Below are 25230 nucleotides of genomic sequence, written 5' to 3'. Positions count from 1 at the left end.
AAAAGGAAAAGGATCTTCACAGGTTATAGACAAATAGGCACCAAAACCTTTAGAAAACTCAGCATGCTGTATAAAATTCTAGTTCAAATCCATTCCTGAATTGTCTCCTGGGTAATGTGAGTCAGAAAGCAGTAAGCTATGATAATATTGTATAATAGCTAACTCATAGAGATGTCAAAATTGAAGGAAATGAAACAAAGAATTGCCTGGAGCTAAGTCCCTCCTGGACATTGGCTTAAAGTGAACAACTAGGTCTATAAACATGAGAACCAAATGACTGGAAAATGTGACTTGAATGGGAAATTGCCAAAGCTCTTTCGAAGGTAATAATTTAACAGTCTTGGAAATGTGGTTTGTCTTCTGTTGGAGCAACAGGGGAGAAAGTTTAGAAGAACGATACCAGACACGATCACCTTTCCTGGGAAATCTGTGCTCCAGACAGTGTTCTCTTTAGAGAATATTTTCAATTTGGCAAAAATTCACAAAAACTTATTTATAATATATTTTTAAATGATAGTAACTTTTAGTTTTGTCTTTCTATTAATAGACTAACCTAAAATACATGACAATTACATCACCCAAAAAGACTGAAGAATTTTTTAGAGCGTTTTAAAATAACTCCTATTGCCCTTTGCTCCTTTTGTTTTATAGAATTTAATGTAGTGATCAGATGTTTTAAATTGTTTTCTACCCAGACTTTTTTAAATGCTTTATTTTGAAAGTTTTCAGTCATGAAAACAAAAAAAAGTTTAATGAACTACCATTATCAACAATTATCAAGATTTGCCATTTTTATTTCAACTATTACACTTTTTATCTGTGAAGTTGTTTTTTGTTGTTGTTGTTTTTTTGGAGTGTTACAAAATATTTAACAAAAAAATTGACATCAAAATGTTTTACATCACAATAAAACAGGCCCTTCGGAGAGGGGACATGTGGAAGCAATTGGTTTCTCTAGTGAGCACAGCCTTTGTTCATACTCCTTCAAGTCTTCTAACATGATGATACTCTTTCTTCGTATTACCACACTCCAGTATTGTTCTGTGGCCCCCTACTTGCCATCACCACACATTCATCTACAATCACAAGATTCATAAAGGGATCAAATCCCCACAACATTTCCTTGGACATGTCTGCCACCATTTAATTTCAATGATAACTTCTTGTCCATAAATTTTTCAACCCAGGAGGATGAGCTTTGCTCCTAGCATCTACTCCACAAGCTCAAAGATAGGTACCTTGAAACGGAACCGTGGCCTCCCTCACACTCTTGCGGCAGGCCCCAGGAATGTTTGAAAGTAAATCCAGACATCCTAGTATTATATTGGTACATGGTTCTCTAAGTATCATTCACAGATTATGACCTTTAAAAAAATACATATGCCACAGTACCATTATCACACCTACAAAGTTAATGGTAATTCCTTTATACAGTCTAATGCACAGTCTGTATTTAGTTTCCTCTGGTTATCTCAAAAATGGTTTCTTTAATAGTTGATGATCTCAAATCAGGATCCAAACAAAGTCCACATATTTAATTTAGCCAATATAGCTTTAGTTCTTTTTTGATCTGCCGACCCCTCACTCCCCATTTATTTGTTGATCATCATGCCATTTATTTGTTGAAGAGACAAGGTTATTTATACTGTAGAATTTACCACATTTGGCTGATTGCATTATCTGGTATTATTTAGCATTTACCTTTCCCCTCCATATTTTTTATAAACTAGAAGTTAGACACAGAGGCGAGGTTTGATTCAGGTTTCAAGTTTTTTGGCAAAACTACTCCTTTGGGGATGCAGTGTACTTCCTGTTGCATTACTCACACTAAGTGGCATATAATGTCTATTGTCTCAATTTTAGTAATATACTGAACTTGATCACCTTGATCTAGCTATTGTCAGCCTTAACTGCTAGCTAGCTGTCTCTTGACCCTCAACAGTTTCTCCCCAGCACGGGGCCTGTCTTTCTATAAAAGATGTTCCACTGGGTGTTTCCAGGCCTTCGGGGTCCAGGATGGAACCTTTCCTTACAGTCATTGACAAAAGAGACCCTGCCAAGCCTCCTCTTAGTTCCCACTGTGGTTCTTAGATTCACTCGGGGTTCTCATTTCAGCAGGGGCGCCTCCTTTGGATGATGATTTGGTGATATCTGCATTCTGTGCCTCTTTGGACCCTTACAATTCCACTTTTTCAAACTTGCACTTCTGCCAGCACAGCTGTGGTCACCCCAGTTTTGTTGCTAAGGGTAATTTGATTCTACCTACTAGTGTTCTAGAGTACCAGGGAATGTTTGTTACCTGGTTTTTGGTAAAGATGTTGCCTGTAGAATTTTTTCTTTCCCCTAGCTGCTATCACTGTTTTCATGAAGGGATCCTGGGTGATCGGAAAACTATTCTGCTGCTATCACGGCTCCCTTGCTTCTCCACACTCTTGGCATTTTAAAGTTTAAAATCGCCTGCTATTTAACCTAAAGTTATTTATTATAGCCCTGCTGTTGAATTATTTTTGTGATCACTACTAAGCAAGTGTGATATTTTTGCTCTTCAAAGATTGTGAGATATAAATGAGTGTAAATTTAAGTATGAATATCCTCTGGGCGACGGTTGGGCAGGCTCTTGTCTGACAACTTGACTCTCCCATTTACAGTTTCAGCGGGAGTTGGAGCATGTTGCTATACTTTTTGTGAAATTGAGAAAAGCAAAAACAGGCTCCTGGGCAAAGGGCAGCCAAGCAGGCCACCTGAGAGGCTCTGCATTTACCCTGACATTTGATCTGACCGAGAATGATACTAAATTCAGATACGTGTCTGTAAACTTGCCTTGGACAACATTTGCTGGTATGTTTTATTTATTGGTAGTAGAAAGGGAGATTGGTTGGAACTCACTAAGAAAGCAAATCAGACATAAGAGTTTTGGAAGTTTAGGTCCAATCTCAAATGTTAAACACACTATGGTAAATGTAGTACTGTGAACTTTACTGTCCTCAATTGTCACGTTATCTGACTGAGCCACTTCTGAGGCATTTTAGTGTTGAGATTAACTAAAAGTAAATAATCTGTTAGAATTGTGCATTTTGTGATATGCTCCAGGGTTAAGATTGAAACTGCCAGAATACCTATACTAGCCAGTAAATGCTTTTGTGTAGAGGTTAGAGCTAGGTTGACACTAGTGAATGGGGAGTGGCATTGTGTGTCCTTGTTAACGAGAGCCATCACTCAGTTACTGGAGTCTTGATGCAAACCTGGAGATAAAGAGCAGTGGGTAAGAGTACAGACGCTGAAACTAGTTTAGCAGAAATTGGGTCCTCCACCATTTTAATGGGTGATCTTTGGCAAGTGACTTAAGCTTTCACATCTGTAAAGTAGAGAATAAAAACAGTCTCTAACTTGTAGAGCTATGACGAGGATTAAATGAATGTAGGTAAAATGTTCAAAACAGTACCTGTTGTTTAGTAAAGTACTGTGTAAGTGTTTTCGACTGTTTTTAATCTCTCTTCATGTGTTGGTTTGTTGGGTCATTTTTGCACATCATATTACAAAGAGTGAATAATTCTTCAGGTTATAGCAGTCTTTCATGACCACCATCAAACATCGGGAACATTAATTACTTATTTGAATTAGAGTTAGTTGTGGCCATGTCACTAACAAAAAAGATAGATCCTATTGGGTAAATAAACTGATCCCCAAACTGTCGTTTAATACAGTAATTTTTATGTTGCTTCTTTCAGAGTGATGAGCTATAATATCCTAAGTGATATCTTCAGGCTCTAAAAATATTAATATAGCTTTTAATAGTCCTTGATTTTAATTCAGGACACACTTTAATTAGGAAGATCTTAAATAATACCTTTAGTATATAGCTGTAGTTTCATAGTATTATTTCTTACATGTTTTCTTAGGAGAAAATTCACGTGGTAACTATTAATAATTCTTTTCCCAGGTTATGTGAACATTAGAGAACAAGACTTTATAATGTTCAAACAAAGTAATTGCAGATAAATTATGGAGTGATTATTTTATAAAAACATTTTCCATAATCCTAATATTGCACTTAAATTCCATTTATAGTCAACTTCTCAAAGATATGTTTTGGGTAAAGTGAGATTCCTCTGTACCCCAGTTAAGTTTTGTTTGTTTCTTCTTTGTTTGACACAAAACTTTAGGAGCCATCAGCAAATCAAATTTTAATTCTAAATTCCTTTAGTTTGATTTGAAGTTAAACATTGTAATTGATCTTGTAAGAGCACTTACATGCCTGTCATTTGAATGCTAATATACTACTAATAGATCACTACTCTTCAAAAGAAGGAAAAACATATCAGAAAAACCTATGTTTGTATGTCTTTCACAGTTTCCATGGGAAATCAGATGTCTAACGAGAATGAAAAATATCTGTCTTTAAGTTAAGAAATACAGAAGTTTATCAGTATCCAGAACATCTGACTTGAAATACATTTTTTCAATTAAAGGGGAAACTTGATTAACCATTTTATAGGAATGGAAAATAATATATAATAATTTTAGTTCTCTTCCTCCTTATTGACACATTGTAACATTAGCAAATCCTGGAGGATCCCAGCCAGGAGTCCCCTAGATCTCTGGTCCCCACTGCTTTTTCTCTAAAATTAAGATATTGGATGTCTTTTTAATCTAAAAATTCAATGAAGATTTTTAGTCATTAAGCACAAGTATTTAATTTGTGAGGCTAATTTTAACCAAACAATTTAGAATAAGATTACCCACACAGGGGTGTTTTTTCACTATTTCTAACCCATACCCATATTGTGGCAAAGTAAAATTAAATTTCAAAATAAATTATCCTTGACACTAAAACCAAATAAAAGAAAGAAAATTTTAGAAGAAAAATTTTAATTTTAATTTTGAATGATACCTATTATTATCTCCATTGTATGTAGTAATGGGAAGGTTGAGACCAATTACTTGCCCAAAAGCAGCTTTTCTACCCTCAGAAGAGGGGAAGGTAAGCTATCAACAACAGCAACAGGCTCGAGTGAACTCTAGCCATCAACAGTTTGTACCTTTAAACTGGGCGCACCTGCCACCACCACCAGGTCTGATAGTCAGTAAGTACCTCACTGGCAAATGACTGGTGGACAGTCTATTCTCAATCCCTCCATCCCCCACTCCACACACACAGATGACTAAATGCATAAAAATAAAACAAGTACTTTAAAAACAGACAATGTAATGGTCTATTTATAGTATATAAATTCCTCATCCTCAGTTTTTGAAATATGACTTTTCTTCCTCCACCTTAATCATATTACTGTAAAGACCTTAAAAATTCTTTCATTCACCACACACACACGCACCCCGCCAGTTTAGGAGAGAAAGTCTGACACTTGAACATCTCCAAACATAGTATCTACCCTTTTCAGTAAAACTTCAAGCTTGTCTCTGCTTTATGAGGTGTGATCAGACAATATGGTGACTGTTTAAATTTAAAAAGAACAAATTTCTTACAGTATAAGACACATTGCCATTAACCCCTCTCAAAATACTTCCCCTCGCTTCGAACACATTTATCCCATCGTTCTTGCCTTGTTCTGAAACAGTTCTGAAAGTCCTCTTTCATGAGTGTCTTTAGTTGCGCTGTCGTGGCTGCCTTGATGTCCTGAATCATTTTGACTTTGGGGAAGAGCCAGAAGTCACACGCTGCCAGATCCAGTGCATAAGGTGGATGAGGATGCACCGTAATGTTTTTATTTGACAGAAATTGCCAGAAGCAATGTGTGACATGGAGCAGTGTCATGATGGAAGATGATTTATGGCACACTTTAAAACACACCTTCTCTCAACCATAGCTCACACCCTACTGACTGCACTGAACAAGTTGAAACTTGCCACACACTGTTACTAAGGTTTTATGTGCCGCTTACCACATGGAAGATCCCTGTCTTTCTGTTGGATTTACCAAAGTGGCTTTAGACCAAGATCTGAGAATCACAGGTAGCTTTAGAAATTTTTTAGACATACTGTTAGAAAAATGGTAGACCAGACTATTAAGGTTTATTCTCAAAGGGTTCTCCTAATTTTTCTGCAGAACTGATAGCATCAGGATTTCTACAAATTCTGAATTTGATTGGAATGTAACATTTTATAGTGTTTTAGCTATTTTAAAACTGTTTGAGTTAAAAAAAAAAAAGTAGCATACATATAAATGTGTTCAAAACCAAATTAATCAAATGTGGTTGAACTATTTCTTGAGTGACCCAGGGATTTAACAGAAAGTAAAAGTCTCATTTGAAGGCTACTAAAAATGTATTCTGAGTTAAAAGAAAGATTTAGAGAAAGAGAAATGGGGAGCAAGGAGGAGGAGAATGAATAGAAAGTAAAGCAGAATGGGTGACAGGTTTCTTTGAGTCAAATTTCAGTAGTCTTAGAACTGCAGTAGAAAGAGTCCCTTAGGAAGAATATCTAGGCTGCTCTGGAGAGGAAGATGAGCAGGGAAAAGGGGGCCTCTGTCGAGTGCTTTACATTTCCTTTATCTCATTTAGTCCTCACAGTAAGTCTGTGAGGCAGCTGTCTTTATTTCCAGTTGACAGATGAGAAAACTGAATCATCATAGTTCCCATAAATTCTGAAGCAAAGAAACAAACTGTTTTAGTGTATAAAAAATAATATATAACATATATTATAAATGCTGAGGGCAGCGTTCCAAAATAGATTAAAATCTGCTACTAATCAGGATTATTTCCTCTCATGGAAGTATGGAGAAATTCAGACACAGCTAAATTACTTTGAGGCCTATGGAATGAATTGATATGGTGTGGCAAATAGAACCTAGCAATTGCTATTTCCACATTTCCTATGTTTAGGCCATACTACTTAGATGTTCTCAGCACATCCATTTTGAAAAACGGTACATATCTTAAAGAAATATGGCATTTAGAAATGCCACAATAAACGAAACAATAGATTCATTATTCAGAGTAAACATTTTCAGTTGGATAATTTCGTAAAAATATATAATGCAGCTCAATATTTTTTAAACAAACTTTTTGTGTGTGTGACACGAAAAGTAACACACCTCTTAAAACTTGGGAAATAAAGTAAGGATAGAGAATTAAAGTTGCCCCTAATCCTACCATCTAGATTTAAGCAAAATGCATTTGGGTATATAATTCCTTCTTTTTCTGCTTGTTATTTTATAGTACCTCTAAACTTTGAACAATGTACATGTACAATGATTTTTAGTAAATTTGCAAAGTTGTGCAAATATTACCACAATCCAATGTTAATAGATTTTCAGCATCTCTATAGTACTCTTTTATAGGATCCAACCTGGGCTTTGTGAGTGGACCAGGTTCACTTAAAGGTACCAAAAGAAAATAGACACTAGGCTAGCTTCTTGACATTTTAGCGTCCATCGATCACATTTATGTTTAAAAAATAAAGTTGCTACACATGCATGCATATTTATATGTAAATGTACAGAGAAGACCTAGAGGGTTACGCACTAACTTAAAAAACATTGGTTCTATTTTTGGGCAGGAATTGGTGTACCAGGATAGTTTTGTGTCTGCTTTGTTTGAATAGTCCTATGATTCTTTTAAAGGAAAATTAGTGCTAGAAAAAAAGGTTTCATTCATTATTTCATTCATTCAATCAACATTTATTGGCTGCTCACTCTATACTAAGCACTCTGCAAAGAAGTAAAGTAAGATATATAGACATTACTCACAAGTTCATATTCTAGTATAGAGTTTTGCACACTTTGGGTCACAGTTCTTTCACGGGTTCTGAAATTAAAAATCAGTGAGTCGTATTGGGTTATAACCCAAGATATAAAATAAAATATCTGTCTGTCCATCCTTATATCACAGCCAAGAGAATTCTAAGAAGACATGAAAATTAAATATAATGTATTTTAGATGAGATCCTAGAACAGAAAAAGTACATTAGGTAAAAAGCAAGGAAATCTGAAAAAGTATAGACTTCAGTAATAATAATGTATCAATATTGGTCCATTAATTGTAATAAATGTACCATACTAAGATTAGATACTTATAATAGGGGAAACTGGGTGTGGGGGTATACGAGGACTGACAAGTAAGTTACAAGCTCATCCTAGAAAAAGTGCTACATACCTCATTGCTGAATATCACTACTGTCACCTTCAAAGTACTCCCCTTGGGAAGCTATGCACCAACACCAGCACCTGGTCCACCCGTCAAAGCAATTTTGGAACTCTTTCTGAAATGGACATCACAGCTGTCGTCGTACTATCCTTGATATCTGAATGTCATCACCATATCTTACTTTCAGTATTTCTTGTATCTTCCGGTAAAGACAGAAGTCATTGGGGGCCAGATCAGCTGAGTAGGGAGGATGTTCCAATACAGTGATTTGTTTACTGGCTAAAACCTCCCTCACAGACAGTGCCATGTGAGCTGGTGCATTGTTGTGATGCAAGAGCCATGAATTGTTGGTGAAAAGTTCAGGTCGTCTAACTTTTTCATGTAGCCTTTGCAGCACTTCCAAATAATAAGCGGGGTTAACTGTTTGTCCAGTTGGTACAAATTCATAATGAATAATCCCTCTGTTATCAAAAAAGATTAGCAATGTCATTGGAACAAGTTCACGAATGTAGTTGTCAGACCTCGGTATGGTAACTGTACTATCTTTGCAGTTTTTTTTCTGTAAATCTGAAAATGTTCTAAAAAATAAAATTTATGAATTTAGTAATATCAGTAGGCCAGAGCTATCATTTTTCCTCAACTTTTTATTATGACGATTTTCAAATATACTGCAAAATTGAAAGAATTGAACAGTGTACTTACCATCTAGATTCTACCAATAACATTTTACTATGCTTACTTTATCATATATCTAACCATCTGTCTATCCATGCATTAATTTATCTTAGGCTTTAGTGCATTTCAAAGTAAAGTATAGATATCAATACACTTCCCCCAAATACTTCAACATGTATATCACTAACTAGAATAACTAGAGTATTAGTTTCTTTTTATGCAAAATTTATAAATAATAAATGTATGAATCTTTAATATACCTTTGCTGACTTTTGAAAAATTTGTGCATCTATGTAACCCAAATCCCTCAGAAATGCAGTTTTTACAAAATGAAATGTCAAAGAAAATGCTGGAGTCCAGTATACATAGTATGGCTAAGCATTGTTTTGTGAACTTTTGTTTTAGATATATATGTACCTATATCCAGGGTCCCAGTGTGAGATCTCTCTCTTACTGTCCTAGTAAAGTGAAAATCACTGGTCTAATAGGGGAGCTCAGCATGTAATCAAGTAATGATTATATAGAGTAACAGATTTTCCTTCTAAGATAGAGTGATGGGTTCAAACAAAGGATAAGCAGCTTTTTGTGGTTAGAAAGAGGGAACTGGGATAGGCAGGAAACACTTCACTAAGGAAAAGGTGCTGTATTATCATAATGACCTTGGCCAACACTCCATAAGCACTCACTGTGTGCCAACTACTAAGCGTTTTTCTGGGAATGTTACATGCAGTTTCTCCTCTCATACTCACAACCAGAAGATAAGTACTATTGTTACTCCATTGCACCTCACACTGAGTACAAAAACTTGCCCAGGATCACAGTAAGTAATAGAGCCAAACAGTCAAGCTCCAGTTTATGCTTTTGACTATAATACTGTACGAGTACTACACATTTTCTTGGTAGAAATTTGCTTTTTAACTTGGGGGATTTTGTTTCAGTCACTTTTATGGAGGAAAAAATGTTTTTGTCTGATGTTACCTTGATGTGTGTGTGTGTGGGGGGGGGAACCTAGAAAGCATTTAGACCTAGAAAGGATGTTAGCCATCATTAAATACCACTTTCATTTCTAGAAATGTTATACTCTAATGTTTTCACGCAGTGAATTGGTTGGTATTTTCCACATGGGTTATGCAGCGGTAGTAGAAAAGAGACTATCGACTTGACCGTCCCCAAAGCTACCTGACATTGAGTTTGTTAAGCTTAAGTGAACAACCTACTGACACTAACTCACTGACTGAGCAAAGACCCAATGTGATAAATTAAAGACAGCCTTCTATTATGAGTCAGGAGACCGGAATTTAGGACTTCATTCTACATCTCAGATTATCGGTTTCCCATCTGCAAAATGAAGGGAGTGCGTGTCAGGAATGACAGATATGAGGGGCATATGTCGCCACACCCTGCTTCCTAACCCATGACTGGCATGGCTAATCATTCTTGGCATTCTTTTGTTCTGAACCTGGACGCAGCTCGAGAATCCTTCCCAACGCAGTGCTCAAAGCAGCTAATACAGTTAGTCACATTGGCACCCAAGTAGAAATCTGTTTGTCAACTTTGGATATGACAATCCGTGAAGGCTCTTCCAGTTCTCACTCCTAGAAATACACCATCAGAAATTTGAAAACTTCTGGGTGGTGAACACACAATGGGATTTATAGATGATGTAATACAGAATTGTACACCTGAAATTTATGTAATTTTACTAACAATTGTCACCCAATAAATTTTAAAAAAAAAAGAAATTTGAAAACTGTGCCCTAGTCAATATGTACTTCAGTCTTTCTAGTTTCTCTTTTCTGTAGGCATTGTTAAGTTTACATCACGTAGGGTCGTGGGAAACTGACCTGTTCCTGCTGTGACTCTAGTGGCTGCCCTAAACTTGGCCTTTAGGCATCCCAGCTCTCACTGTACAATGCTTTCCCCGATGAAGTTCCCATTCTTGAGTCTTCCTGGGTTTTTCATGCACATTCTCATGAGTTCTTGGGTGTGGAACCTAACTTCCTGGCAATCAAAGCATCATCCCCAGCCTTGTGTGTTGTTTATAAATAGAGGAAGTTCATACCTGCTCCCTGACCACTCCCGGCACTTGTCTCAGCATATGTCTTCTGGTTGCCCTACCTCAGTGTGATAGTTATGTGTTCTCTCTTCCCCTCCTCCCGGCCCCCAGTGATTAGTAAGTAGGATAGGTGCTTAAAATATTCAGCTTCAATTCTCAAATATGTATTAATACTTGTCTCCCAGTCTCCGCATTATATATTTTGGCATTGTCTATTTTCTAATAGAAATAATTTACAGTTTTGTTTGTCTGTTTTATTACCACTGCATAATTCTACATTTATAAATTGTGTTGTTTATGAAAAAATGTTGTAGTCAAGTCTTTAGATGCCTTCGCCTACTGTTTTCAAGACTTACATTCTAATGAGTATTGACTCAAGGCGTCCTTGTTTGTCATCCTTGCTCTTGAAGTCACTGAGAAGGAAAGCTGTGCTTGTAAGGTGGAAACCAATTTGATCCCTTGGTGTAACATCGCAATGGGATCATTTTACATCTCATTTTACCACTAAATGCAACCAGGGCATTTAAAGGCAAAAGTTTGGCCATGAGTTCCTTTGAGATAGTATTTTTTTTTCTTATACCTGGCAGTTGGAATCCGGGGTATTGTAATTCCTAACTTTCATAAAGATGGTTTTAAAATAAGTTTACTGAAAGGGAATAAAAGAAAGAATCGTAATCTTAATTTACTAGACACCTGCCATAATTTACTGGCAATCATTTGTAAAGAGAATAAAAGCGGCACATAATACCAAGTGATTAAATAGCACAGTGTATGTTGCAATCCCACTTACAGAATGAGCGTATCTTTCTGAAAAAGGGAGTGAATGACCACATGCCTCCCCCATAGCACAGCTGTCATGTCCCAGGCTGAGCTGGTCTAGATAACATCCCGTTCTACACGCGGAATGAACACAGCAACCCCAGGCTTTGCCAGGCTGGGCCCGGCTCTTTCTAGCTCTTAACGTTTTGCAATTGTGACATAACCACCTGTCCAATAGGGTTTAGGAAACAAGAGATGAGTTGGGAAAGCAGAACATAATATAAAACTTAGTGCAGGTATTGTCTCATAATCTCTTGCAACTTTTCTGTAAAATTATTCCAAATTATAAAAATGTAATTAAGAAGTATTGTTAACCTTGGTGTTTTGCACAGATTTTCACAAATATCACAAAATGTGAATATACTATCTGATGAGCCAATGAGGCATGTGTGGGGCTCATGACGAAACAAGAACTGGCCCTTGGTCAATATTGTGCTGTTTTGCATTGATTATTTCAAAATCTATGTTAAGTATAAGTGGAACAAACATAAGATTCAATACAGCTGAGTTAGGAATAAAACCACTAGCTTGAACTGCTGAATGATGAGGACAAGTTAGGAGGCATCACAGATTCATACATGTGCGTGGCCTGTCAGCTGCAGCTCACTTCTCACGCAAAATAATGTGAGGATTTCTGGTGTCTTAACATCCCTACACTTCAGTTTGCTTGTCCTTGAAAAGGCAATGACAGAGGTACCTACCTCAGAGAATTGTGAGAATGAAATAATATATGTAAATTGTTTAGTACAGGTCCTTACAGGACTTGTTATAGGGCTCTGTTAGAGGACTTACACAGTTATTACTGCTACTGCTTCCAACACTAAGGAAAGAAAAGCTTCACTATAGATCTTGTCTCCACTGTCCATAAAACAAAGTTCATATTCCCTAACATGACTTCTAAAGCCCATTTCATCTTACGTGAGCAGCTCGATTTCCTGTGACCATTCTTTCTGCCCCCTGAACTTTCCGGAGTTTTCATACCCCTGTTTTCTCTGCCTCCAAGTCACTTCCTCTACATCATTGTTCAAGATCTTCCTTAAATGCTCCTGCTCTGGGAAGCCGTTTTCCCAGCTCGCCTGTGATGTTCTTCCCTCTTCCGTCTGTGCACCATAGAAGGCTACCTGCCCCAGTTATATCTCATCCCCCTGTTTCCTTGTTTACCTGTCTCACACCTTTGCTGGGTGTGAACATCAGAAATCAGTACTTCAGCCCCATATTCTCCTTTTGTTGTTGACACATAGTTGGCGCCTAACAAGATTGATGAATCAAGTGAACAAATATGAGTAGTACTGCGGATACTAAAAAATGTTTTGGAAGATAACTAATGAAAATTTATGTTTAGTTGTTTATTAAAACTTCATTTAGTTCATAGTAGTGAAGACCATTGATATCAGAAGACATTTACTGCTGGTTCAACTATAGAACACATTTAATATGATTCTTTGAGAAATTTGATCTTGCCCGTCTGTTATTCTTTCATCCTGCAGGTTCTAGTTACAGCCACCCCTTCCCATAAATTTTGACCTATATTTGGAAAAATACTGGCCAGGAAAAAAAAATGATAAAATTTTTCCTCATGGTGAATAAACAAGGGCAGACCCGACTTTCTAAGTACTATGAACATGTGGAGATTAATAAGCGCACACTTTTGGAAACAGAAGTCATCAAGAGCTGTCTTTCTCGATCCAATGAACAAGTAAGTTTCTGATTCTCTCTTTTATCTCTGCCTTCAACTCAGCATTGGAAGATCTGTTATTACTGAGTCTCAGGGGCCATCATTTTCTTTGAACTACGTTCTTTCAACAGCTATTAGGGAAAATAACAAATGAAGTGAAATGAAGACTGAAGCATAGCTCTCCTTACATCCCCTTAAGAAAAATAAAAACGAAGAAGACCAGGAAAAGTCTTGGGTTCGTATTTAGGTCAGCATATTTGTCTCAATCCACCATGGAAGTGACAGTTCCAATTTTCTCCTGCTAATAGACACATCTTCTTTTCTTGTTCCTATGAATCCAGCCCTTGGAACTCTTAGGGGTACCTGCAGCAGGTGGCTTTCTTTAGGCCAAAAGTTGAAGGTTAAGTGAGTGGTTCAGAGGTGAACACTCACAACCCACTTTATGCTGGAGGATGATTATGTGATTCTCATGTAGAGTGCAGACTTTTCTGCTTACCATTTTTGTGAATTTACCACTAACATAACACTGGAACTAGTGCTTTAAAAACAAACTTGATTTAAAAAAAAAAAAAAAAAAAACTTTATTTGAACCTGCCTTCTCTTGTTGTGTAGATGGGAGAAATGGAAGTTAAAAATTCATATGAGACAACAAATCTATCTATTCTGCCAAAACTGACATTAAATTAAATCTTTAAAATAATGATAAACAGGAATTTTTTTTTACACTGCATTTATTTTTACAAAAATCTTTAATTGAAGAAGTACTTAATCCAGGTCCTAAACTTTGAATCCATTGGAAATCCCGGAACAAACTGAGGCAAAATCAGAAAGCTTGTGTAAATCACCCATTTCACCAATTCTCCATTTCACCGCATATGTAGAAAAGCTGCCTGTGGGAACCACTGCTAAGTCATAAAATATTAAGCTACAACAGTGCTCAGAAGTTAACGCGTTAGAACTGTGTTTCGCTTGGCTTCTAAATTGATTTTCCAGTCGGAACATCTCAAGAGTCCTCTTTGAGTTACTGCTTTGGCGTGCCATGGCACGTCCTCCTTCACGTAGTTGTCAAAAGGAAACAGAAACTATTGAAGGGCTGTGTTGATAGCCACATACTTCAGGTAAAGGTAAACATGCTGCAGAAGCATTCCTGTTGGAATTTTTCCTACAATTTCAACTCCACAATTTCAAACACCCTTTCCACTGATAGGTCACCCTTTGAAATATGTGTTTTGGAATGAATATACTAGTAGATATTTTTGAAGCATTCTAAATTATGTTAGACTTTAACAGGAACGCACTGGACTTTTGGCATAATCAGGCACCCAGGTAACACAATCTCAGCTTAGTTTTTATTTTATCCACAGAAGTGCTTTGATACTTTTTTTTTTAATGTCAGAAACTCCTGAGAGGCTGTGAAAAATGTTCTTCAGTTCTTTCAATTAGGTTGTGTTTCCTTGAAAGAACCAACTGAGCAGAAATCACACTGGCTCTATAGTGAGCCAAAAGCTGCAGAATGGTCCTATGTTTATTACCTTTACCTTAATTTTAAATACAAGCCTCAAATCCTTCCATTTTATAGATTGTCAAGCGGTTTTTCCCATGGAAGCAATTCCATAATCAAAACTTGCATCTTTACTCCCAAGTGTATCAGAGCCCCCGAGAACAAGATATCAAATGCAAAAAGCCGTACAGTTGATTGTCAGTCACATTTGGGCAAATACACCCAAAAGTCCAGAGGAAGGGCAGCACTGTGCCTTCAGCATCCTCCCCAAGACAGTCCCCCCATTACTCTGTACAATGGCTTTAGGGGAGCCCTGAATGGGAAGGGAGTTGTTTTATCCATAAGCCAGCGGTGGTCAGCTAGTTATTAATTCATATGAAGCAATGTTTACAATAAGAGATTTTGTCTAGCATCTGCCCCACAAAAGCCATCTTTAAATAATTTATGAAAAAGTCTACATTGATTCTTTTAATACGTCTAGGAAACAGAAATCAAGATTTGTTTTTTGATTTTTTTTTGGCATTTGTGTATACCACATGTATTTGGCTCTTCGGTGACTATTAAATAATACAAAACGAAACCTCTGATTGCTTCCAAAAGAGCCTAGGGAAGGTGGAAAGAATAAAATCTTTATGGTGTTGGCTTATTTTCACATTCCAGGCAGGTTAAGATGCTGGTTCTTGAGTAACTTTGCCTTCTGAGTTGCACACAGAGCCAAGCAAAGGAATACGGAGTACAGGTGGGAACCCCTGTGCACACTCAGACTTTTTTCCAAGACAACGTCCCACTAGAGATGCTTCCAAATAGTCCTGAATATTGTGAGGAGGTGGCCAACCAAGGCTGTGTATGTAACATTTTAATGTTGTATATTTCTTGGAATGAGTTGACAGATACTCAAATCAGAACCTAAAAATTACGCATACCGTTTTGAAGAAATCCCCGTCAACCACAGGAATTAATTATCTAATTGTGTTTTGCCTAGTGCTCTTTCATTGAATTCAAGGATTTTAAGCTGGTGTATCGGCAGTATGCAGCGCTCTTCATCGTGGTTGGAGTTAATGACACAGAGGTAAGATAATAGAAGAGCCTATAGAAAGAGCAAGAAAATTAGGAATGGCAGTCTGATTTTTTTATTCCTCCTTACACTGACATTGTCTTCCCTACTTGTCTCCCTAAGAAGTATCTTGACTCTTTTGGAAGGTCTTGGTTTCCATCAAGGCTAGGACAAGCTATGTGGACGAGAAATACCTAGGATTTTTTTTGGATTGGATGAGCAGCTTGTAGAGAAGCACAAAACCACAGAATACCTTTCTTGACCCTAAGCAATATTAGTTTCCTGCCCTTGTTCTGTATGGCTCAGTGGGGCAGTGTAGGCAGGGGAGAGGCCAATCAATTGTTGCGTTATACATAGGCTGGCATATCAGAAGCCAGAGCAAACTCTAAATATGACTGTGTTGTGCTTATGTGTCCTCAGATTTTTAGTTCCCCTTCTCAGAAATGTCAGTTCCCAGTCAACAGCACCTGTGGCCATGGGATCTCTGAAAGGGTGTTTAAGGTCTAAAATACTTTGAAATCTCAGTTGATTTTTTTTTTTATTTTTTTTTTATCGCTGAACCACACGTTGAGGTCGTTTCCCCATCTTCACAGATGGAAATGTGATGGCATGAAGAACCTGCAAAATTGCTTCAGCCACTTGGTGATGAAGTCACAGGGTGGAGCTCAGAACTCTAAACACCAGACTCAGTCCAGTTTCAGTCCAGCTAGATTCATCTAGCTCTAAAAAAAATCTTAGAAGTTAAGGTTTTCTATATTTCTCCTATTAACAAGCTTCTTTTAAACGAGTGAGTCCTAGAACTGTTCTCAATGTGTGTCCGTGGGAAGCTACATTGTTCCCATCATCTGTAGACCAAGCCACACACTCTAAAACCTGGTCACTGACTGGGCAGCTCCAAGTCTGATTCACACATAGGCCGTGCTAAAACCAATGACACCCTTCCTTTTTTATTTCAGAATGAAATGGCGATTTATGAATTCATCCATAACTTTGTAGAAGTTTTAGATGAGTACTTCAGCCGAGTGGTAAGTCTAATGACTAAAAAAATGGTTTTCTTCCGCAGGCCACTTCCCCAGAAATGTGTCTATATCAAGAACATGTGTTAATATAGAGCTTTAATATGTAAAATTTTAAATTCAGATAATGCCAGATTTCCCTCACCTTTCCATCTGGCTCATCCGATGTGTTACAAACATATATGTGCCTTAGATCTTTATAAAGAAACTAGTTCTGCAAGACTAAGAATCTCTTACGTCTTTCTCTCAAGAGATTTAGCTATGTCACTTGCTCTCTCTTTTCTTCTTTCTTCTGTTTGCCTTCCTAATACCAGGAACCTTTTTAATTTAAGAATCGGGGTGACTGGTTAGCTCAGTTGGTTAGAGCGTGGTGCTAATAACAGCAAGGTTGCCAGTTTGATCCTCACATGGGCCACTGGGAGCTGCACCCTCCTTAAAAAAAAAAAAGAATCATTTCTATCCAGACCCTTGCTTTGAGGGTCAAAACCAACTTTCCCTTAAGGAATACATGAGTTTCTTTCCAACAGTCCTTTTTTTTTTTTTTTTAAGCTGTCCTAAAATAATTTATGTACCATACAATTCACCCATTTAAAGTGTACAGTTTTTAATATGCACACAGAGTTGTCCAAACATTACCATAATCAATATTAGAATATTTCGTCACCCCAAAAAGAAACACTATACCCATCAGCATTTCCCTCCCAATTATCCCCCTTTACCTGCTCCAGGCCCTAGGTAATAACTAATCTGCAGGTTTCCCTGTTCTAGATGTTTTATAGCAATAGAATTGTACAAGGTGTGGTCTTTTGTGACTGGCTTTTTTACTTAGTGTAATGTTTTCAAGATTCATCAGTGTTGTAGCATGTATCAGTACTTCTTTCCTTTTTATTGCTAAATAGTATTTCATGGATATACCACTCGATGGGTGATTTATATTTTTGGGCTATTATGAATAATGCTGCTGTGAACATTCATGTACCCATTTTTGTGTGGAACCTCTTTTCAGTTCTCTTGGTTATATACCTAGGAGTGGAATTGCTGGGTGATAATGGTAACTCCATGTTTAACATTTTGATGAACTGACAAACTTTTCCAAAATAGCTGCATAATTTAAATACCAATCAGCCCTGTAATGAAAGTTCTAATTTCTCCACATCCTCATCAAAACTTGTTATTATCGGTGTTTTTTAATTATGGCAGCCTAGTGGGTATGAAGTGGTACAGAGGTCAATCATCTGAGTTTTGTTTGATTTGTGTTTCACTAATGGTTAACAATGCTGAGCATCTCTTCTTTCATGTGTTTATTTGCCATCTGTGTATCTTTGGAGAAATGTCTATTCAAATCCTTTGCCTGTTTTTCAACTGTATTGTCTTTTTATTGTTGTGTTTTAAGAGTTCTTTATATATTCTAAATACAAATCTCTCATGAAGATATAATTTAGAAATACTTTCTCCCATTTAGTGGTTTTCTTTTCACCTTCTTGGTGGTGTCCTTTGAAGCATAATATTTTATTTTAATGAAGTTTAATTCTTTGTTGTTGTTGTTGCTTATGTTTTTGGTGTCATGTCTAAAAAAGTTTTACCTAACCTAAGGTCATGAAGATTTACTCGTATCTTTTCTTCTTAGAGTTTTATTATTTTAGTTCCTAGATGGGTCTTTGATCCATTCTGAGTAATTAATTTCATACTCGGTGTGAAGTAGGGCTCTAACTTTATTCTTTCATGTGTGGATGTCCAATTGTCCCAACACCATTTGTTGAAAAGACTATTCTTTCCCCCCACTGAATAGTCTTGGCACCCTTGTCAAAACTCAATTGACTGTAATTGTAAGTGTTAATTTCTGGACTTTCAGTTCTGACCCAGTGATCTGCATGCCTAGCCTTCTGCGTACCACACTGTCTTGATGACTTTAGCTTTGTAGTTAGTTTGAAATCCAGTCGTTTTTTACAAAAGAATCAGTGACGATGTTGTACTCTGCTACCATAAGCCTTCCTGAGCCTTGGTTAGTCATTCTTGAGAAGTAGTATTGGCACAAACTGACTTTTCAAATTTATTTTGTTTATTTCATTTTGCTGTTAAACAAAATAATTAGGAAGGAACTGTTTCCAAGCTGCTTCTTCCTGAGGCAGTGAGTGGAATCTGCTCTCCATAGTTAGTAATATTGAGTGCCCTGAAGCCTGCTATCAGCAAAACTCACGTATGGAGTTCTGTCTTCCGTCTGATTCCTAATGCCAGGGGTAAAGTGGGGCAAACTCCTTCATGGGACAGCTAGCCTGTCTTCACTGCCTTGTGCAGAGGTTCGCAGCGTGTGGTTCCTGGAGCAGCAGCATACGCATCACCTGGGAACCCATTAGAAATGAAACTTCTGGGCCTACCCCAGTCTCTTGCATCCGAAACTCTGGGTTGAGGCCCAGCAATCTGTGTTCTGACAAGCTTTCCAGGTGGTTCTGATCCATGCTGAAGTTTACGAAGCACTGTCTTAATGCATGAGGCCTCTTCCTGTCTGCCATACCCTGATTCAGACGTTGGAGCTGGGAGCTGCCTGGTGGCCTGTGACTTGGCAGTGCCTCCGGCTAGGTAGGGATGGGTGCCCCCCAAACTGGAAGAGGGCAAGAGGTCAGGCCATTCCGGAGACTGGCTTTAAAATCTATCTCGGTATTGCTTTGGATTGCTTGGAGCGAGCACCATAAAGCAGTGCTCTGCAAAAGGACTGCTGCAGTCATAGAAATGTCCTGTACCTGTGTCGTCCTGTGCGACAGGCACAAGCCACGTGTGGCTCTTGAACACTGGAAATGTGATTAGTGTGAATGACGAATTGAAATTTTTATTTTATATCATTTTAATTAATTTAAATCTCCCCATGAGACTGGTGGCCACCATGTTGGACAGCATAACTGTTAGTTCCTGCTTATCTCCGGACAACCACTCTCTTCAGGCAGATTGGTTACAAGACAGGGTCTGTGATTTAGAGCTGGCCATGACAAGCCACTTTCAGGGAACACCTATCAAGAAGAATATAATTTCCCAAAATAGCAATGTTTTAAACCTGGGAGAATAAAGAGTGGGTACAAGCACTATTATTGCAAAGGTTTCTTAAATTATTATTATTATATTCGGTAACTGAGCATAAATAGCATGTTGCTGAATTCTAGCTGTAATTCTAGGGAGAGTCAGTGACCACATAAACCACAGAAGTAAAGATCAGAATTTAATTTAAACCTGGTGATTACACAGGACCTGGAGGACCTGAGTTAGGATGACAGTAGTAGCAAAAGGAAGAGAAAGAGGAGGGAAAAGAGTGCCATGGGAAAGAAAATAGAAACTGTCCCACTCACGGAGAATGCCTTGTCATCTAAAATCTATTTTAAGGTTTCTGAGTTTTAAACATTCTTTCTGGGACTATTTTTAATTTTAGAGTTTCTACATCTTACATTTGAAATTTCAGTCTCATGCGGCTGAAAGAAGCATCTCAGCATCACGTTTCAAAACAAAAAGCCAACCCAGCCTTCAAGGAGGCAGGTTTGCAAGAGACCAGGGCTGTCGCGATGGGGAAGTGGGATCAGGGTTGTGGCTGCTGATGTGACATCCCTGAAGTCCCTTCGAATATGAATTGAACTGTTTACGTCTTCTCCCTCTATAACTTTTTCGTGACATAAATATCTATGTTCATTGGAAAAAATTAAAAATACATATAAGCAAAAGGAAAAGGGAGATCATCAGTAGGCCGATCACTTACTGACACATAGTGTTCGGTACATTTCCTTGTAGGCTGTATGTATCTGTGTACGTAACTGTATCTGTATCTCTCTATCTACATGGGGTAATATTGTATATACCAATTGATAACGTGCTTTTTTAGTCAACAATATGTCAGTACTTATCTACATCATCATTTGTGGATCTGCTATAATTTAACTGATCCCCCTTGTTTTCAGTATTTGTTACTGTAAACATTCCCCGGACATCCTATTTACACGCTGTTGTGCCATTATTTAACTATTTCCTTCGGATAAACTTCTAGGGGTAAAATAGGTGGATTCAAAGGGCATACACATTATTAAGGTTTTTGACACACCTACCAAATTACCTGTTATCTGTAGAGGCTGAGTTCGTTTATTCCTTCTGCATTCTAAAGATGAATTGTTCAGGCCTGTAACTTTCCTCTAAACTGCAGCCTATTGTTTTTTAAATCACAACCTCCGACTCAGGGCTTTCCCCCTCTTACGCTTCTGTGTACAGCCTCTCCCACCTGCTGCCAGGCTTGCAGCCAGAGCAGCCGCTAACTCTGCTAATTAAGTGCATTGTGTCCCAGTGTCTCATTCTCATCCTTGCACTCTCTTCTCTTTTCCAGAGTGAATTAGATGTATCCTTTTCCAATGCCGTGAGCCAAGGTTTCCACAGTCCTTGGCAAAGCATAGGCTTTTTTACCTGATCAGGTAAGTGCCCTGGGGCAGGAAAACGATTCCGATTCCGTAGAATCTAGAATGCTAATGAATCATCAGCAACTCTGACATGACAGCTAGAGGGATAGAAACACCCTTTTTCACAAAAACAATTCTTAGTAAGCAGTTTGTATTTTTCAGACAGGGCAATGCTATGGTAGCAGTTAATGATAACTGTTCTATATTCATTTAACTTCTTTTAAGCATATAGAATAGACCTTTTGAGAATTTAAGTAACAGCCAGAAAGTGCTTGGTCCTCATAGACAGAATGGATTTTCATGGCTCCAGCTATAAATCTCCAGAAATTCCTCACTTGATCAGACGAAGGCCTTCAGAGATAATACACTAGAGGGTTAAAAAAATTGCCTGGCTTGTGTTCATTTCCTTTTACAGCAGAGCATGCCTTCGTTTTCTTCTCTTCTCCCTTTTAAATCAAAGTGTGCAAGGGCCCCAACAACAAGCAAGATTAGCTTAGAATATCGCAGGCCTGCAGATTTTGGCAGGGGCCACTGGGTTTTGTGCGGACGCTCTGGAGACAAGTTGACTTTTCAGTTAATTTTTACTTAAAAAATCTGCTTACCACTTGAAAGCAATAAGTAGAAGTCCTTAGAGAAAATATTCAAAGTTGAATCTAAAATAGTAATGTTGCTATAACAAGTATTTATTATTTATAACATGTTTATGTATGTGTATATATACATACATTTAGACACCTATTCCCAGAGCCAGTATATTCTAAGGAAATGGCCATTTACCTTTCACTACTGATAGAAAATGTCATCATGTTGATAAACTTTATTTGGAAGCCTCTTTAAATTAACTGGGAAAATCTTAGTGCCCTCTAGTGGTCAGTGACCTAAATCTGTAATGCCTTTGACCTAGGAGAGCCAAGATCAACATGTTAACATTCCATTTCAACTAAGCCTTTTCAAGCAGTTCAAAATAAATCTCTTCCTCCTTGTATAGGGGGAGAAAAAATTGCCTTTTGATTTAAAAATTAATCGGGAAGATAGCAAAAGTTAATGGACACTTCCCCAGGCGTACAGAAACCCAAGTTCCATTTTCGGTCCTGCCATCAACCAGCTGTGTTTGTTGGACAAGACACACAACCCCTCATCTCAGAATGATAGAATTAGGCTAGAGGAGCTTTAAAAGCCTCTTTGTCTTAATATTTGATGCTGCTATGATTCTGGGTAACTGAGCTGAGTTACCTTACGCCTAGAAGGAAGGGAGAGTCTTACAAGTTTAGATTTTCAGAGAATTAAAGTCAATCAGATACAACAGGGTATGTATTATAGTTGGACTCGTTGTGTTGCTGTGTCTTATATATTGACTAGATGTTTATTAGAAGTAGAGATGGATTTGTCTTTGCATCCCTCTGGTGAGTGGCATAGGTCCAAGTAACAAGCTCCAGCATTCTTGTTTGAATTTAATTTGCACACCAAGGCACACAATTTATGTCTTTTCCCCTCATTTTACTTAGTTTCATTTTTGCCTTCTCTTCCTCTCTGACCAACTTACATATTTACTGTCCTTACGAATTACTTAGGCATATCCATCTGACAGATTAGGAACTTTGCATCATTTAGAGAAGGGAACTGAGTCTCTCCACACCTTGAGCGTATGTCTTTGCTCCAGGCATAATTTCCCGTGGATCTCCAGTGGTCTAAAAGTGGAGCAAGTTACAAGGCAGGCAGGACCTGGGGCATCTCTCTTCTACTGACATTCTTAAAGGGTTTCTACTCTTAGCTGTCTGAAGTAAAATTAAATGAAAATCCGAGGACTCTGCTCTGCCTCATGCATAGTTCTTTCGACCTATCACATGTGCAGGCAGTAAGTACCTCTACACACCAGTCGGAGAACAATAAGACAAGGCAGCCTTACGAGGTGCATCCTGTGTCCTGCTCTCTCTGTGTAGGGCCACAAATGATGTGTGTCACCACTCCGGTAGCATGTCACCAGGAACCTGCTGGAGCAGCTAATGTTGTGGAGATCTGCTTGGCCAGGAAAGCTTCCCTTAGGCTTTGAAGGGTTAAAGGCAGACGAGTGATAGCCTTGCGACCTGGGGCTGCTTCTCCCAATGCTCAGAACATGTCATCTTCTTGTGTTTGCTCAGGCTTAAGAAAGCCTTCCTTGTTGGCCCACATGAAATAGACACGATTTAATAAAGGCTCAATTTTGGTACAGCAACAGGATAGAAATGAAAACCTCATGGAACCTCCAGAAAGCCCTTTACTTTCAGTCTTTTTCTTCAGAAGCTTTACCACTCTGAAGCCTTTTAAGAAGGAGGCGGTTTTCCAGAGTCTGCACAGTTAGACTTTGAGAATGTACCATTTACATTTCTCCCCAGGATGGGCTCGTTCTACTTCTAGTAACACTAACATCACAGAACAAGACAGATGGGATTTTAAAAAGAAACGACCTAAGCACAGAAATCAGGACAGAAATTCTGGCTTGTTGAAAAACCCTTCTACTAAGTAGAAACTCTCTATTGCAGTCGTGTCAGGCAGGGCAGACGGCACCCTTGGGACCAAGCACGTCAGTGACCTAAATCATTCACGTGCCATGAATAAACTCCTGTACACGCTTCACATTCCACCTCACCCGCCGGGCTGCGGTGTCGCCCGAGGCGTCGTGGGGCCCTGCCTCTGGAAGGAAAGCTTGCCCCATCACCTGCTTTAGGAGACTACTTACGACTTCTAATCCATGAATTTAGTTAGCTTTTGGGAACCAACTCATGAGCTTCCCAAAATGTGCTCAGCGCTGGAGCCCCAGGTTTGCTGAATTCTTCAGACAATTCATAATTCAAACGAGCTGCCTCCATCGCCTTCTGCTTAGTATTCAGGGCCTGGCACCGAGGAGCAGTACTGGTCGGGACAGGTCCAGCTCTGCTTCCATTCAATGTACACTTACTGTGCATGTGTAGGTACAGAAAACTTTCACAGCCTTTTGGCATTTGGTGCCTTTAAAGAGGCTTTAAGATTTGGTTTATTTGGGCTAGAATGGAATGCAGCAGTACTGCCTTGGATATGGACAGCCAGGGTCCTTTCCTGGGCCCTACGCTTTAGAGGGCACCCCTCTAACTCTCCCTCAGCAGCACCCCTCTCCTGAAGGTGGGGTGAGGATGCTTACTCAGAGCCTATAGGGCCCCCATGCACTTCTTGACTGTTCTCCGGCAAGCTGGGTCCCCAGAATTTACTGAGTGCCAGAAATCCCAGAGCCTGCAGCAAGGGCCTGTACAGGCCTCTCCCCACTCCCACCCCAGGACTGGGGCCAGGAATGATAGAGGCTGGGATGGTAACTGTGGTATCCCACATACATGCATGGGACGGGAAGCAGGGAGCAGTCTGGGTCCCTATTTAGATCTCTGTGCTCCCTCCACCACAAATACGGCGTATGCCTGGAATCCAGGTTTTCTTGATTCAAAAATATCTTTTAAAAAAATCTTTAGAACATTCATGTTTTGATTTTACAAGTCCTGAAAGCCCAAATCCTGAGCCATGAAATCTAGCACCCTAAAGCTCGCATGGGTAATGGGAAAGTGCCCTGAGTCATGCCCTCTCTATTGCAGTGGAGGGCGGGGGAGTAGGAAGGGTCTCCATCCTGCTTGCACTCTCTGTGACTCAGCTAGTTTTCTACCACGTGCTTCCTGGAGGAATGCAGACGCCAGGCAACAGGAGTCACTACCACCAAGATTTGCGTCAGGCTCTGATCACTGCCCACCTTGGGGCTTCACGTTTGTTTACCGTCCTGAAATCCCAAACACCTTTAGAGGTCCAGAAACCAGAATAGGGCTTCTCCAAGTCGGAGATCATTTCAGCCTGACTTAATGAGACATCCCAAAAGTACTTGTTCAACTAGGGGCTATGGAAATACTGGCAAGAACAAA

General features: G+C 38.7%; 1 protein-coding gene and 1 pseudogene across 1 annotated transcript in view; one reads left to right on the top strand and one right to left on the bottom strand.

The window, feature by feature from the left end:
* The window catches only part of AP4S1 (adaptor related protein complex 4 subunit sigma 1), a 35260-nt gene that overhangs the window by 5321 nt on the left and 4709 nt on the right, over nt 1-25230 (top strand). The window contains exons 2-5 of the mRNA XM_019754517.3: nt 13140-13348; nt 15811-15897; nt 16839-16907; nt 21250-21261. Of these exons, the coding sequence (XP_019610076.1) occupies nt 13211-13348; nt 15811-15897; nt 16839-16907; nt 21250-21261 (306 nt within the window). The 5' untranslated portion in view covers nt 13140-13210. The remainder of the gene's footprint in view (nt 1-13139; nt 13349-15810; nt 15898-16838; nt 16908-21249; nt 21262-25230) is intronic.
* LOC109459761 (small nuclear ribonucleoprotein G pseudogene) lies at nt 902-1321 on the bottom strand (annotated as a pseudogene).

Source organism: Rhinolophus sinicus, chromosome 3 (assembly GCF_057876585.1).
Source record: "Rhinolophus sinicus isolate RSI-liver-muscle chromosome 3, RSI-T2T, whole genome shotgun sequence".
Lineage (NCBI taxonomy): Eukaryota > Metazoa > Chordata > Mammalia > Chiroptera > Rhinolophidae > Rhinolophus > Rhinolophus sinicus.
The sequence above is the reverse complement of the archived record's forward strand: the minus strand, read 5'-3'. Positions and strand labels throughout refer to the sequence as shown.